The following is a 12,527-nucleotide window of genomic DNA, read 5'->3' on the forward strand; positions in this document are numbered from 1 at the left end:
CTGCACAACTTGACTAACCAGCGGACCGATCTCGTTGCACAGCATCTGAAATGTTGTTATGATCATTCTGAAATGCCTGAGCAAAGTCTGTCGTCAAAGTATTTCTGTATAATTGTCTTACACAACTGCGTTCCCAAACAGCAGCATCCACTTCCGAAAGCATTGACAGCATTTATTGTGTTTCGTCAATAAATATATATTAATATATTTAATATATATTAAAATGATCATATTCAGTGGCTTCTCCTACTTGTCTTAGTGATATTTAGTGCCAGTTTATCAGGAAGTGACTTTTGTTTTGTGATTTTGTTCTTTTTGACTCGTTGGATGGAAATGGTGCTTATTCACACATGTTTTATGTGATATTCCAGTTAAATTTGCAGCTTTGGATAGAAACCCGGCTACTGTGTGTTATTAAGGGAAATAAATAAAAAAACATTTGCTCATAGTTGTTATAGCACAAAATGTAAAATTATTAATAGAGGCCACCTACCTGGGGCAAGAAGCCTGTATATATATATATATATATATACACCCAGTGTGGGAGAAAAGATCATTTTAGCTTGTCACTTACTAAATACTATAATTTTTACTCCACAAATCTAAAAAAAACATCCCTCGTTATCAAAATAGACACACACAAACCGATAGATCATTCTTTCAGACACAACATTTGATCAGTCAATCACAAAAATGCTTTGACTAAGTAAATCTCACAAATGTTGATATTCAGATGAAATGACGAGATTAAAAATAGTGCAGCCAATTATCAAAGTGTTCAACAGATTATTGTTTTAAGGTGTAGCTGCATGTCAATGCACGGAGGTAATTCCGGTGGGGTGTTCCTCTGGTGTGGAATACTGACATCAGTAGATAAACACACTGAGTGAAAGTGTATGGCGAAATAGCCCCGCCCACTCGAGAGTCTCCACGCCCCGCCCACCGCGCAGCAGAACCGCCCTGAACGACTCGGTGCGCTCCGGTAGAGAAACACTCACGAGACACGGGCTGCTCTGCCGTTCTCTCTGGAGCTTTTCAAGAGCCCTTACATATGGGAAGATGCATTCGGGCAAGCTTGAGAAAGCGGGCTCGCTGAGGAAACGGACGCTGTCTCGGGGGATGAGCGAGGACGAGTCTCTGCGGCACATTATCAGAGACGTGAGTGAGTGCATCTCCAGAGTCCGGATCGGCTTGATTCGAGACGCTTTCTCACGGTCTGCTGATGAGTTGACAATAATATCACATAATGCTCGCTGTGGGATCATGGAGCCGGGCTGCTCTGTGTGACAGATAATGAAACACACAGCTTTTACTGTAAACGATCATTTACGCGATCATTAGAAACATGTATTGTATGGTCGTGTTATTTGATCAGAGCACACCCTCCGATGATGCTGAATCTCGCGATGAAACACGAAATCAAATTTAAATTAGTCTTCTCGGTTTGCTGAAATATTAAACTGTTACAGTCTTGTGTTGATCGCTGATTGTAACAAATCCTGTATCAAATATCGCCGACTGACGTCAGTAATTGATCACAATCACATATTGTCAGAGTTTTAATTGGTTTATTTAGTTAGTGGTCTCTTGTCATGCCTTCACTCACACATGCACTGCTTTAAAGGCAGAAAAGCACTGAGGTCGGTCAGTTCCTCTCTCTGAAGAGTTGATCCAGTGACAGCAGCTGCACAACAGTTTTCTGTTTGTTTTAATAATGCAGTAATGCAGAAACCAGCTGAGGTTAGTGATTGTGTGTCTGTTTCACATCTGCTGTCCCGAACACAAGCCTCTTACAATCCAATCAAGAAGTTTAGATGAAAAAAGAGTTCACCTGTGATCTACTGTTGCCATAAATCATAAATCAGCATTTTGATGAGGTGGGCAGGGGGATTATTTTTACAAATATAATGGTCTTTTTATGGCCCGTGATGAACTCTGACCCTCATGCCGTATCACAAGAGAAAGGAGAAACAGGGAAAAACATGCCATTGAAGCATCTTCATTTCTCATTTATATTTTTTGTTTTAATACTCGTTTAGATTTTTTTGTTGTTGCATTGAACAATGTAAGTGAATTTGATTAAAAATTATAAATACAATAAAAAAAAGAATAATGAATAAATTATTAAATAATAAAATAAATAAATGCATAAATACTTAATAAAACAAAATAAAATTTAATTATTTGAAAGTTTAATATGAATGTCATATAGTTGTATATAATGCAGCATTTACTTTTGGCTGGCGGCCCTCAAACTTTGTATTAAAAAGGGGCACATATGATTTAAAATAAATGGACACGCTTTAGTTTAAGATCCATTTCTCACTATTGACTAACTAATAACTACGACTTTTGCCACAATAAACAACTAATTTGCTGCTTATTAATAGTTAGTAATGTAGTTGTTTAGATATGGAGTGAATTAAGGGATATAAAATATAATCATGCAGAATAAGGCATTAATATTGTCACGGTGCTACTGTGTTGGAGCAAGGAACGAGGAGACGTGGAGTACATCAACAAGAAGATTTTACTGAAATCAAGGGAACCAGGAAAACACACGTAGCCGAGGAGGTAGACATCAACAGACATTCAATACCGGACAGGAAACGAGGGGCAGAACACACTTTAAATACACAGGAGCAAATGAAGATAATTAATAAAACAGCTGAAACTAATGGAACTAATCAGGGAACATAATGGGAACAGGAAACAGGAAGACCAAATAAGGACATAAACATAACATGGAGCACGTGGGGGGAAGAAAGCACACACAGACACGGAACAGACTCTGACAAATATGTGCTTTATAAGTACTCATATACAGCCAATATGCCAGTAATATGCATGCTAATTAACAACTAGTTTATAGTGAGAATTGGTTCCTTAACTAAAGTGTCACCATGCATTTGAACTAATTGCTAATAATTATTTTATTTTACTGAAAGGCTTCCAAGAAAGACAGGTTCACAATATGCACACATTCACTCTTAAAGGGCTCATGATCTGCATTTTTTATTTTATAATGTTTCCTGCGGTGCATTTATAATGTTATTTGGATTTGTTAATCAGAACTTTGATAATTTAGAAAATGAAAGGGCATTTTCATGATTTCAGACTTCTGAGGGTCAAGTTGCATAAACACAGCCACTATGTTAAGGCCCTGTCCACACGAACAAGGTTACTTTCAAAACCGCAGCTTTTTCTACGCGGTTAGGCCGTTCGTCCACATGCAAACGCAGCACCAGGTCACTGAAACGGAAAATTTTTGAAAACGCCTGCCAAAGTGAAGATTTTCAAAAACTCTGGTTGCAGTGTTATCGTGTAGACAGCGAAACCGGAGTTTTTGGCTTGTGACGTCGGAGCCTGCGGAGCCTGTTATCGCCACCTACTGGAGACTTTTTCAGGCTTCTGATTGGCCAACATGGCTTTACGGTTGAGATTATATCGCCACCTGTTGGCTTGGCATGTTCTTGACAGTGCTTCATAGCATGCATTTGCGTTTTCATGTGGACAGAGATTTTTTTTAAAACGGAAGAAGGAAAACGTTTATAAAAATACCCGTGTACGTGTGGACATGGCCTAAGACTGTGCCTTAAGAACTAGTTTGACCAACTAGCAGTTAGCAAAGGGGTAATCAGTCTTTTCAGATTCAAATTAGACCAGTCTACCGTTTTGTTACTGACTTTAAAAGTTATGACCAGTCTTGAAGAAAACAAATGAGATGACAGTTTTTTAAAGAACTAGCCTTTTTTTATGCAACCAGCCTGATGCAAACACCCGCTGCTGTGATTGGGTAACAGCTTTGCATATGAAATAACATTTAAATGTTTTAAACTTCTCAAAATCCTTTAAAGTTTGGTTGTTTTGAGGACTTTAAATAACAGATATCCAGTGTGACCATCATCATCAGAGCATGTGTGTATGTGAGAGCGCTTATGGTGTTTTATATAATTGCTGCAGCAGACAGAATGGTCTGAATCATCACATGACATTCAGACAAAGAGAGTGAATGTGTCACGGTGCGTGTGGAGAGACGAAGCGAGGACTCAAGTGCAGGATGAATGGTTCTTTCTTTTAATAATAAAAGGAAACAAAAACAAACAAAAACAACCCCGAGAGGGAAAAACAGACAGGCAGGCTAGGAACTGCACTACATGCAGAAATAACACACACAATGAAAAAACGACGGATCAGCACAAGATTACAGACACCAGGAGAATAAATAGGAAACCAAATGAGGAGGCTAGCGAGGGAGCCACAGGTGGAGCAACTTAAACAATAATGAGGTAACAAGATGGGCGGGGCAAGACAATAGACAGGAGAGAGCACATGGCAACAAACAAACACAACACAAGCCATGTGCTCACAGAAAACAGTGTCATCTGGTGGCCATCTTGGGCACACCCGCTGAAGACTGTGACAGAACCCCTCCCCTAAGGAAAGGATTCCAGACGCTCCACCAAAAGAAATCCCAGAGGGAGGCGGAACGGAGGTGGATCAGGGGGAGGGATGGTGGGCCAGGCCCGTGTAGTGGAAGAGGGCCTGGAGATAGAGGTAAACCAGGGTGCCAGGGCGGGACCGGCAGGGCAGGAGGCCAGGGTGGGGCCGGCAGCTTGGCAGGCAGCAAGAGCGGAACCTGCCTCAAGGAGGGAGCCGGCAGGGCATGGAGCTTGAGCTTGGGCGGAGCTGGCAAGGCATGGAGCTTGAGCTTGGGCAAGGAGCTTGGGCGGCGCCGGCAGGGCACCAGGCTCTAGGAAGGCCTCCCGGCCTTGAAGTACAGAAGAAGCCTTCTTCCTCCTCCTCCTCCGTTTCCGAGAGGGTAGCACTGCAGCTTCGTATGCCGCCTCCGGGGGCACCGCCAACTCGGGGAAACCGTGAGCGGGCACCGCCGCCTCGGGGGAAATGTGAGCGGACGCCGCCGCCTCGGGAAGGCCAGATGCGAGCCCCGCCGCCTCGGAGGGAACCTCAGGGGGCCCCGACGCCTCGGGAGCCTTGTGAGCTGACCACGCCGCTCGCACCGACATCAGTGGGGATTTCTGCATGCTGCGTATCAGCCCGGGACGCTCCGGGAACGGGCGTGAGGTACTGGGTGTGGCAGACGAGGCCTCTGACGCCCCGTGGATTGCCGCTTCGGGGGAACTGTGACAGAACTGAACACAGAACTGAAGACTGTGACAGAATGTTTGTGAGTTCATAGTAAATCATGGAGGGATCTTGAAGTTTTAAGTTGTAAGCAGACACGAGACTCCATGGCCACAGATATGACAAACAATAAAAACTGAAGACCATTTAAAATCTAGTCACGTGAAACGTGATTTTCTTTCCCAAAAGAAATAAAGTATAGTTAAAGAATGCTTATTTATTATAAAATAATGCATTTGAACTGTTTGCCAGTATTACTGTTTTTTGTTGTTGTTGTTTTTATATATATATATATATATATATATATATATATATATACGTTGTAACTACAACATAAAAACACCTCAAAGTCACACGTTTTACCATGTTTTAGTTCAAAATTACATTGTGTGACAAATGACATGGAAATGCAGTTTGATACTTTCTTGATATTTCTTTGTTGTTTTATACTTGTAATCAATAATGTCATTGTTTTTTTTTTTGTCTTGCAGGCAGAAGAATCGAGCAGACACCTGTCACGCAGCGATAGCAGATATGGATCATTAAAACGAGGACAAAGACAAGAAAGCCATGTTAGTATAGTGGAGCAGAACATCACTCCCTCATTGTGTTTAAAGCAGTGGTTAGACCAAAAATGAACGTTATCTGAAAATGTGCTCATCTCAGATCAGGATGAGTTTGTTTCTTCATCAGGTTTGTAGAAATGTAGCATTGCATCAGTGTCTCAGCAATGGATGCTCTGCAGTGAATGGGTGCCGTCAGAATGAGAGTCCAAACAGCTGATAAAAACATCACAATAATCCACAAGTAATCCACACCACTCCAGTCCATCAGTTAACATCTGGAGAAGACAAAAGCTGAAACACATCCAGCATTAAGACGTTTTTAACTTCAAACACTTGCTTCTGGCTAAAAGTCCCCTATCCATATTACTGCTTACTCCAGTGAAATAGTCATATCGTTTTAGGTTATTGTGATGGGTTTTTTGTGATGGAATGCTACATTTCTTCAAATCTGTTCCTTTAAGTCTCTCTTACAGAACTGCTTTTGCTGAATAGGGTGCACTAATTAGTTCAAATCAGTTTTGTTAAAAGACCAATCAGAAACATTTTACATTTTTGTTTGTTATAATGAAAATGTGTCTATTTTTTTTTTAGAATGAAGATGATCTACTTTCTGAAAACATAGAAACTGTAAGTTTTTTATACTTTTTCTACCAAATTGTATGTTTACTCTTATGAATTGCATAAGATGCTATGACGAGTGATGCATGCTAAGCTAGGCTGCAAATGGCAAGTGTCAGTGCTGTAAGAGTCAGAGTCCTCACAGCGAGTTGAGACACTCTGGAGAGTTTGAGGAGCAGGTGTGGAGGTAATGAGGGCTGTGAGACGTGACTCATGTGAGGTGAGTCTAAGTGCATCATCAATAGGAGTGTCTTGAGTCTTCGTTTAGATGAGCAAATCACCCTCGTGAGCTCTCCTTTGTGAAGCACATGACTGCTCCAGTGGCGTTTTCCTGTCTTTATAGTGCACACTGAGAAGTGAACAAACTGTTCATCTTGAAGCATTGCTTTGGCTCTCATTAGATAAACACTTTACTAGATAGGTTTAAGGACGTTATTGAAGTCATAACTGGAAATATATTTATAAAAGTCAAGCTCAGAAGTGGACAATGATGAATCTGCTTTGTTGTCATTTGTGGTGAAAATGCTGATGTTGCTTAAACACTTTTGCTCTAGTCTCTTTGTAGGTTTGTAGACATGCTAACATGAATCCATTTTAATTATAATTTTAAAAGTGTATTAAGACAGGTTTCAATCATGAATGAACACAGTGGTTTTGAATATATCTGTTGAGTGAAAGGTACAATGGCTGACTTATAATGCTCATAATACAAGTCACTGATGAATTATTGTTTGGGTCAAGTTATTATACCCTCAAACTTGGCCCCTCCTCATGGGCGGACTCAGCACCACTTGCCACGCCCCCTGCCTCTGACATCATATCAGCTGACAGAACACACAGCATCACATGAGACAGTGACGCAAGAGCAAGAATGAGTGACGCACACACTGGCCAAGTATTCATTTCTAATTTATATTTTTGTTTTAATACTCGTTTTGATTTGTTTTTGCATTGAACAATGTAAGTGAATTTGATTCAAAATAATACATAAAACGGAAAAAACAATAAAATTAATAATGAATAAATAGTAAAATAAATAAATGAATAAATACTAAAATGAAACCAAATTTAATGTAACTATTTGAAAGTTTAATATGAATGTCATATAGTTGGATATAATGCAGCATTTACTTTTGGCCGGTGTCCCTCAATCTTTGTATTAAAAAGGGGCACTGATTTAAAAGAAATAGACACACTTTAGTTTAAGATCCATTTCTCACTATTGACTAACTAATAACTACGACTTTTGCCTCAATAAACAACTAATTTGCTGCTTGTTAATAGTTAGTAAGGCAGTCGTTTTGGTATGCAGTCAGATTAAGGGATATAAAGTATAATCATGCAGAATAAGGCATTAATATGTGCTTTATAAGTACTCATAAACAGACAATATGCTAGTAATATGCATGCTAATAAGCCACTAGTTACTAGTGAGAATCGGTCCCTAAACTAAAGCGTTACCGTAAGCTTTTAAAACATCCCGACTCTCTTCCATACAAACCCTGAGACGTTCTAAAGCAGTTCGTTCTTCAGATGCAAAATGAGCATATCTCTTTATGGTGTTTGCAACAGCACCTCAGTTTTTCTCCCCCTGTGCAGATGGAGCTGAGAGCCAACTATCAGGACTGTCTGCAGGAGGCTCTTCTGTTCCAGGTGGACTGTCTTCAGGACGCCCTCGAGGGCACGGAGGAGATGCTCGCTGAGACCCAGAGACAGTATCAGAATCTCACCACGGTACTGCGATGTAAATGATAGATGTCTGTTTCAGGTGCAAGTGAGAAAGCATTTGTAAAAGATGTCTTTGGACTGAGTAATGGATTCACTACATGGATTTCACATCTTCTCTCTTTCTGTTTGACCGCAGGAGCTGCAGCGAGAAAGAGAGATGAGGAGGAAGTCGGAGGACATGGTTGCCTCATTAAAGCTGGAGCTGGAGAGGTTAAGAGAGGTGAGGAGAGACTAAGCTTACATAAGCACATTTAGAAACGAACAGAAACTGCTGCATAAAGCCAAAGCAGAGACAGGCTGGCAGTTTCTGTGTGCTTGCATAACCGTATTTGGAGAACAACGAGTGTGTTCACTTCCTTGTTGTTTCATTTATGTTTTATCATTTATCATAAGAGCTTGTTGAAACTGTGCCTGGATAAGTTCTGGCGTATGAAAGCGAGTGAGTTACGAGTGCTCGGTTGTAATTAAGGGATAATTAAATCAATGTAAACCCTAACAAACAGGATCACTGTGGTGTTTATTTGTTTACAAATAAAGAAAAAAAGGACAGGAGATACAGAATTCAGTTGAAATTATTGTATTACTATGAGCAAAATAAAGTGTCGACTGATACGATAGATATGAAACTAGCAGAGCTATGTAGAAATCACTCATTAACTATACTTTGGTGTAATTCTACACAGATATTTGAGAATAGCATGCTGTTGGGAGACACGTCCAAAAGACGACAATTTAACGTCTTTGTCAAACGTTCAAAAGACGTCCACTGAGGAGCCAGAATGAACGTTTTTGCGACCTGTTTTTTAGACGTCTTTTTAGCATTCACTATTTATGTTGCTTGGATGTCAATGATGAACATTTAAAATACGTTTAAAAAAGACATTCACTATTCATGTCACGCTAAAAACACGTCTAAAAAAGCCATCGCAAAAACGTTCATTCTGGCTCCTCAGTGGACGTCTTTTGAACGTTTGACAAAGACGTTACATTGACATTGTTTTTCAGAAATCACTGATCCACCTTTAAGTGCTCTGAACTCATGAACAAATAGTGTATGTCCACAGATGTCCAAGAGGGACCCTAGTCATACGTTCAGATATTGAAGCAGTTTTGCACATCCACAGACGTACACAAGTGGGTCTGAACTGAACATGATCTGAACGCCTCCCTGACATTGCATGTTTGCTGGGTAGTTAGTAAGTGAAGCTAAGGGAGTGAACACCTACTCCTGTATCCTTGATCTTAAAGGAGAGGTCTAGTGCTATTTCATGCATTCTGACTTATTTACACTGTTAAAGAGTTGGATTCTCATGCTAAACTTGGGCAAAGTTTCAAAAAACGAGTTGGATGTATGATGGAGTATATCTGTGCCAAAGACACTCCTTCAGGGTTCGTATAAGTTTGGGAAAGTTTTTTCGAGTATGGCCCTCTATGACATCATAAACACGTGAAAGCTGCGCATGCTCGTGACTCTTTAGCTCCGCCCACGACACGCCTCCAGGAGCTCGACTGTTTTCAGAGAGAAGCGTAAAGCTGTATCTGTCTTTTATAAATCTGATAAAACTAAAGACTGTCTGGAGATATGAAGCATGCAATACTACTCTGTAAGTACTCAAGATTAACATGAGATTAACATAATCATGGGTTATGTAATATGCGTTCACACATAACCAGTAGGGCTGCCAAAATGGCTAATAAATAATAGAATTTCTTACTTGAATAATAATAATAATAATACTCTAATTATATTATATAAATTGTAAAGGCGTACTTGGTGCTAGAAGAAAAAAAGTATTGTATTGTCTCCTGTGTCCACAAGAGGGCGCAATATAATGAGCAAGACCCCACACTTTTTTTAATTGAAATCGATTACATGACATCACTTGTGCATAACGTTTTAAACAAACGTTCACAAATCAAATATAATTTCCTAAACGTGCACACAAAGAAACTGAGGTAACAGAGGTTCATGTCGATAAGTGGAAATGCATCAGTAATATGAGAAAACAGACAGTGTAATGTATAATGTTAACTAGGGATATGCCGGTATCAAATTTTCATGTTGCGATTAATTGCTAATGCTTTTATCACGGTATACGGAACACAGAATAGCAGACTGTCTATCCACTCATACCTATTGTTTGCACTTGTCATGTAGAAGCGGGGTTAGGGAGCATTAGGACCACTTTAGTGTGTCAGACGATGCGGTGTCAGCATCTCATGGATAAATAGTCACATGCCTCATTTCCATGTGCTTTGGACAGTCACGGAGACACCATGTTGTTTCAGCAGTTGAGGGGAAAAATGCCAAATATTGATGGAAAACACATGATTTGGAGGGAAGAAGAAAGTTTTATTACTACCTTTATAGTCCACCGAAAAGTCCATTGAGTCTCTTTTTTCTGCCATTTTTCGAATTAACAACGCAGCAGTGCCGTATCTAATGGATTGAACTAGACAGGCTAACAACACAAACAAGCTCCGTCAGCTGGCTCATCTTCACCTCCTGAAACACCTAAAACTCCAATGTACGGTTTTTACATTCGAATGTGCATTTTTGAATTTAACGACTTTTGACTTGTAATTTTTCTACTGTTCTGAACTCTGACATGTTTTCACTGACACCCCCGACTACCTGATCAACACATAGCCTTCAAATGGCATGTTCGATGAGTCGCGATTGGTTTATAGGTCTCAAGATTAAGTTTCATCATGTTGAGTGTGTTATCCTCCGCAGGAAGGAAACAGTGAGCAGCTTCAGAGGAGGCAGGCAGGGCCCGTCTGGGAGGGGACGTCAGTGGACCGGGACGGAAAGACGCTCGCACACAGTGAAGGCACCTCAGTGGATCTGAACACAAGCCAGCTCTTACAGCTGAAGAAAGCGAGCAACCAAACGTTCGGTTTGCCAGCGTTTCTCAGTCAGGGTGCAGAGGATAACGATGAAAGCAGCGGCTATGAAGATGCTCCGTCTGAGTTCTCTCCCAGTCCTTCCACTCCAGACACGCAGCCCGAAGCTCTGCTGGAAAGTGAAGCTGATGAAGAGGGTGCCGGGATGAATGACTCGGAGCCCGGGATCCCTAAAAGCGCAGATTCTTGTGTTCTCTCTTAAATCATTCGTAAAGTGCTGACGAACCTAGATTTATTCATTCGTCTGCTAGAAGTCTGACACTTTATCCAAGGTTCCTTCTCTTTAACAGCCTTTGCACAAGCTAACAACTTTAAAACGAAGACTATTTTGTTTTATTTAGGAAAAGAAGGAATCTGCACTTTGTCTCTGGTGTTAAATTCAGTGTAGTTTTTTATAGCTAGATTTAGTGCTGGACTTTGTTACATTCCTGTTCACCTTGCTATTAAACATGCGCTGTTCAGCAAGTCAAGACACAAGGTAATACTTCGTATCGGTATTTCAGCCTTATTGATAAAATCTCATATTGTATTAATAATCAAGTAACAACAATCACTTTAAGGACGAAATGCAGTGAGGTGTTCTTTGAAAGCTCGCAGGTGTTTCACAGGGAATCTGTTATATGACAGACTGAGGCCGCTTGCATTGCTTGTGCTGGTGAGCCTGAGCTGACATTCACCTGCATTTATTATAGAAATACTATAGAAACCTCGATTGAGCAACATGTTTCTGTGCACATCCTCTAAAGGCACTAAGCTTTCAACCACATTAGACGCTTCTTAGAAGGGATTTATGTCTTTTTCATTAGTGCACCAGTAGGTAATACCAGTTTTACATTTCCAAACATTCCTTCTGCAAATCTTGTAATAATCCAATATAATTTTTATATGATCAAGGAGTCCTAAAACAGATGGTAAGAAGCCTATAAAATGGCCTAGCTGCAAACTGCCTTAAAACTGTGTGCACATGTACCTAGGAAAAAGCTGTTTAAAGCAAAGGGTGGTTACACCAAATATTATGTTTTACTTAATTTAAAGCAGCTGCATGTAGTTTTGTGTATTTTTGCGACTTTGGGGCCCCTACAGTTAAGTGAGTGGCATTCGCTGTCTTAAATATACCACTGTGGTAATTACAGATAAAAGCTCAGCAAACACACTCCCAGAACAGACGTCTGTGGAAGAAACACAAGCCATTCGCCTTATTAGAAATCAGTGTACCAGCAGAGTGCATTTGAAACTTATATTGCAAGGTGTTTCCAATGCTCATCTGTTGTTCATAGGACTCTAGTTCATATGAAATGTAAAAAAAAAAAACTGGTAACACTTTATCTTAAGGTGTCCTTGTTACACGTTACATGTAGTACAAGTACATGTAGTTAATTAATATTACTCAGTACTTAAATGTATAATTACACTGTAACAAGGACACCTTAAAATAAAGTGTAACCCAAAAACTATTTGTATGAGTTAATTTAGTACTTAAGCCACAGAATGATATATATATATATATATATATATATATTTTTTTTTTTTTTTTTTTTTTTTTTTTTTTTTCTTTTTTTTTTT

The 12,527-nt window shown here is 39.9% G+C and overlaps 1 protein-coding gene across 1 annotated transcript; it reads left to right on the forward strand.

Moving 5' to 3' along the window:
- The first annotated feature begins 1,008 nt into the window (after positions 1 to 1,008).
- On the forward strand, positions 1,009 to 11,166 carry LOC107698835 (uncharacterized). The gene is made up of 6 exons (XM_016499960.1): positions 1,009 to 1,158; positions 5,637 to 5,717; positions 6,303 to 6,338; positions 7,929 to 8,063; positions 8,194 to 8,277; positions 10,795 to 11,166. Exons 1-6 carry the CDS (start codon positions 1,060 to 1,062, stop codon positions 11,164 to 11,166), a joined length of 807 nt encoding a protein of 268 aa, XP_016355446.1. The 5' UTR covers positions 1,009 to 1,059.
- Positions 11,167 to 12,527: the final 1,361 nt, after the last annotated feature.

The sequence above is a fragment of the Sinocyclocheilus anshuiensis genome, unplaced genomic scaffold (genome assembly GCF_001515605.1).
Source record: "Sinocyclocheilus anshuiensis isolate Anshui unplaced genomic scaffold, SAMN03320099.WGS_v1.1 scaffold638, whole genome shotgun sequence".
Taxonomy (NCBI): Eukaryota; Metazoa; Chordata; class Actinopteri; order Cypriniformes; family Cyprinidae; genus Sinocyclocheilus; species Sinocyclocheilus anshuiensis.